This window comes from Elephantulus edwardii, unplaced genomic scaffold (assembly GCF_000299155.1).
Source record: "Elephantulus edwardii isolate Elephantulus edwardi_28Jun2011 unplaced genomic scaffold, EleEdw1.0 scaffold00006, whole genome shotgun sequence".
NCBI lineage: Eukaryota > Metazoa > Chordata > Mammalia > Macroscelidea > Macroscelididae > Elephantulus > Elephantulus edwardii.
The window spans coordinates 31,529,528-31,534,153 of record NW_006399756.1 but is presented as its reverse complement, the minus strand read 5'-3'; the positions used below and the strand labels follow the sequence as shown (position 1 = coordinate 31,534,153).

Genomic DNA, 4,626 nt, shown 5'->3' with positions numbered 1-4,626 from the left:
ACTCATAGCTGACCCTCCAGCAGGCCACAGAAAGCATGAGAGGAGATTGCCCATCCTTCTTCCTCTGAGCCACTGGTAGATTTGAACCTCCAAGAGGCATCACCTTTGGGTTAACAGTGCAATTCCCTACAGATTACACCACCAGCATTCCCTAAAAGCTTTCCTAGGAAGTGATACTGGTTTCCACATTCAGCTAGCAATTTGAAGGTCATGTGTTCAGGGACAAGCTCCATTTTTGGTTTTTGGTTGTTTTTTTTTAAAACATTTTTATTTTTATTATTATTTGTGTGTGTGTACAGTCAAATCAGATCTGACTGGTACAGGAGGAGATTGTTCCTCCTTCTCCAGCAGAGTATCTGGTGGATTTGAACCGCACACCTCCGGGATTGCAGTGATGCTCCATTTTTTAAATCCTGTGCCTTCCTTACTCAGCTTGGGAAATCTGCTTTTGGAAAGCAGTGGAGGAGACTCCAGAGTCAGCCGGACCAGGTTCGAACCTTGACTCTGCCATTTAAAGCTATGTGACTTTGCCCAGGAAGCAGAACAGCTAAGTCTTTAATTTTTAATCTGTAAAACAGAGAAAACATGTCTACCTCATCAAGCAGTTCAAGGACTAAATGAATAAATAAGAACCACCACTGTTTTTGAATATTTAATATTATCACTATTACATACAAGAAAAGCAAAGCCAACATTTCCCATTTCCTAACTGTCATGGTATACAGATAAACATCTACATTTGGAGTTTGGAAAGCACTTATCTCCCTCTGTTCTGCCCTTCTTTTATTATGTAAGTATATATTTGCTTCCTCTTAACAGGGCTACAAAGTAGCACCTTGGCCATTAGGAGTCCTGGTGGCCTAGTGGTTAGTATTGGCTCCTAAATAAAAAAGTCAGCAGTTCAAACCTACCAGCTGCTCTACAGAAGGATATGGCCGACTTAAAGGTTAGCCTGGGAAACATTATGGGACAATCCTGCTCTATCCTAGCGTTGTGATGAGTAAGAATCAACTGTGGGTTTGATTTAGTGACAGGTGAGTACTTAGCCAGATGATTTTGAAGGAATTTTAACTGCTTTGGGTTACAGAGCCTTATTCGCATAGATAAAGTCTGAGGCTTGTCTCATGAGGTACAGAAAAGGAGACTGGCTTTACCAAACCTCTCCTTGTTGTTATGTGCCGCAGAGTAGGAATTGACTCATAGTTAACTGCCCACAGCAGGTTCCCAGAGGCTATGAACTGTAGGGGAGAATGCCCACTTTGGGTTGGCACTGCTAGCTACTCCGTCCCATCAGAGCTCCTAAACCACCCCCCATATGACTTATGGGAATAGCTGGCTGAATAACCAGTCCATAGCATGCTGCTTTCATAACCAAAAGGCTACACATCTCTGGTGCTTCAGATCCATCAGCAGTTTTTTTTAGGAGAAGGATGGGCAGCTTCCATCTGTAAAGATTAAAAGCCTCCAAAACATGACAGAAGGTCACTCAATTGCGAGTAAAGCTATGTAGGAGCTTTGGTAGCACTGACGTTAAGGCGTTCTCAGCTGCTAACCAAAGATGTGATTCTGCTTCAGTAAAGATTTACAGTCTTGGAAACCCCAAGGGGCAGTTTTACTCTGACCCACAACAACAAACAGAGACCCTAGAAGTCAGAATCCCACTGCAGCTAGCTGGCCTGTTTTGTTTTGTATTATCAAAGTTACACTGACTTCCCATGGTCCTTCACAAGGATATTTCAAGTCAACTTGACCCAGATAAGTGCCTGGGGATGTGAGTTTGCAGGGCCAAACCCCGCTTTCACTTGCAAATACTGCTGAGGATGCCTTCTAGGCTCCAGGGGGAATATCAGCCTCCAGACTAAGCAGGGTAGGGCTAGGGCCCTCTTCCTCTCCACTATCCATTTACCTTAAAAAAAGGAAGAATCATTGCCCCAGGGCCTGTGATCTTCACAAAGGGTTTGAATCTTATCTTCATGTCTGTACAACAGTATTTAACATACTCACAGACACTAAGTTCTATTGATATGACCCAGTTCTCTTCCCTAACCCAAAGGTGGCAGTTCCAATCCACCAGCAATCATTCCTGCGTGATTTAAAGCCTCTCAAAAACCCATCGGCAGGGTCAGCTACAAGTGGGTTCTGAAGCCACAGCAATGAGAGCTCGAGGAGTCAGGGTTAACAAGCGTTTGTGTGGGTTTGTTGCATTGTTATGTTGTTTTTTTTTTAAGACTCTGATGCGTTTTTCTCCTAGATTAAATTATTATTTCTTTAATGCAGGTAGAGAGCTCCGAGGCATAATGGTAATATAGTATGACTAATTTAAAAAAAAAAAATCCCAAAGCTTATGTAAGTGAGTAAGAACTGTCCTCAGAACTGTTCTCACCTTGGGAAATTAAAATTGACATATTCTAGGGATGCTGCAGTTACTTAAAACATTCTGGAATTTCTCTTTCAGAAGTGTTCCCTCAGTGAGTTTACAGGCCTCTGGAGCAAAAGGTTCTTACTTTCTGGTCACACTTCAAGGCTCTTTGACTCTAAGCAAAACTCCCCATTTTGACCTTCCACCTGATTTTACCAGATTTGATTCTGAATGGTCTCCATTAAAGGGGGGGACCCCAAAATCAATTTTATCTTATTTCAAGAAAAAATATTTCCCTCCATTAAAGATATACACCCAAAACATTCTAGAACCATTTCTAAGAGAGGGATTTATAAAATGTGTACAATAACATCATATGGAATAAGATGAGATATAAAACAGTATCCCAATGTAACCACAGTAATGGGAGCAACATTTAAAATAATGTGAAATATGTCTAAGTCATCCATATTATTATACTCTTATGGTTTAAAGAGTTAATTTTCAATGCTTTCCCTGATGTTTTTCAATTGACAGCCATCCTGAAACACAGTATCTTAGACTCTGCACTGTGCTCACAATCTAAATACAATGAGGTTACTTGACAGATCACAGTAGCTTTTGGTTATATAGCATTATTAATTCAGTCACTCTGCCTAGACTCTGTTATGTAAACATCTCGATCTTTTAAAAGTGTACTTACTCATTTGACATTTCAATACAATTAGTGCATTAACCATTCTCATCTCTCAAGGCTATTACTGTTTATTTTACTTCTCCCAGCCAATAAAGCCATTGACAATTCCAAGGTCCCTTTTTTGTCACGTGCATTTACCACACTGTCAATAGCCCTTCTTTGGAGTTACCTTACAATGAGCTGGAATATTCCTGCCAAGTCAATGTCATTCCCAAAGCACTCTGCCCAGTTCCTCAGCCACATCACAAGATTGAAAACATGAACCAGGAGGACCAGAGTGATCTACTTTGCATTTCCCAAGTTGTTTCTTTCTTGCTTTTGATTCAATATTTTCCTAGTTTAAGGAGGAAAGCAGACATCTAAGAGCCTTTGAGGATAATTTGACTATTACCCATAACTAGTACATGAGGTGCCAATCTCAGTCATTTTATTATTTTAACAGTCTCCTCATGTTTGCTCTCATTCAATTTAATCCTCATTTTTAGTGGCTGGTACTTTTACACAAGACCAAGAACTGCACAAACCTGTACCACTCTCCACCCAGTTTTCTCCAGAAGGACCTGACTTCTGGACCCATTAGTCAGACTGCTTGGTTCTGGATGGAACTACAGAATCCATCCAAATTGATAGATCCCGTGGCACCATCATCACCGCCCCCAGCACTTACTTCCACTTTCCCATACCCTCTTCTAGGCAACTTTTCTTTTTTTTTCATTCACCTTCAGGTGGCAAGGAAATACAGTATCAATTCCATCTCTCTCGTTTAGGGGTTGATGTGCTCCCTGCAGATACAACGTCCTAAATCCCTGCTCCGTTTTCATGTTCAGGAAATAGGTGGGGTATCATGTTTGCTGCGCAGAGAAACCGAAACCTTTCCCTGAATATGGTCTTTCCTATATCATTTCCATTCTGGAATTCTGAACTCATGCACTACGATTTCCAATCACTTATGGGTTAAGACTGAATATGAATAGTCCACATCTACCTGAGGGCGTCCAGAACCGGGTGACTGCCTCGTCACTTTGAGGGGAAGACACGAGGCAAATCCATCTGAAGCCATCACGAGCTGATTCAGGGTCTGACTCATGCCAGGTGGCTTTACCTCAACCAACTTGGTAGCACTCCCCTGCTTTTCCGGATACCCCATCCCACCCTATTCCAGGTTAGTAGCAGCTGGGATCCAGGGCTCTGGCGGGCAGATTTTCGATCCAGGGTCTCAATTCAGAACTCAAAACCGGTAAGAAATAGGTCCTGGTCCTGCCGGGATCGACTCCCAGCCAGGACTTTGCGTGCATGGTGTATCGGTTCGAATCGTGTGGCGATAGCAGCAGCCAGGAAGCAACTCATGTCAGCTCCAGCTCCCTGCCCGAATCGTGGTTCTGCAAAAGACCCAGGGGTTCGGTCAGCCCAGGTCAGTTTCGCAGCCCAGTTCAAGTCTCACCTTGACGCAGTCGATGGGATACATCACGCAGTGCTCCAGGATCCCTGCCACGGCGCCTGCCACCATGTGCGTGGTGACAGTGGCTCCAGCAGGCAGCGCTTCGTAGTCCGGGTCGGAGTCCGGATCTTG

The 4,626-nt window shown here is 43.2% G+C and overlaps 1 protein-coding gene across 1 annotated transcript in view; it reads right to left on the bottom strand.

Moving 5' to 3' along the window:
- Window positions 1–4,626, bottom strand: part of SLC25A28 (solute carrier family 25 (mitochondrial iron transporter), member 28) — a 12,797-nt gene extending 8,171 nt beyond the window's left edge. Inside the window, exon 1 of the mRNA XM_006880039.1 lies at window positions 4,498–4,626. Coding sequence (XP_006880101.1) covers window positions 4,498–4,563 — 66 coding nt within the window. The 5' untranslated portion in view covers window positions 4,564–4,626. The remainder of the gene's footprint in view (window positions 1–4,497) is intronic.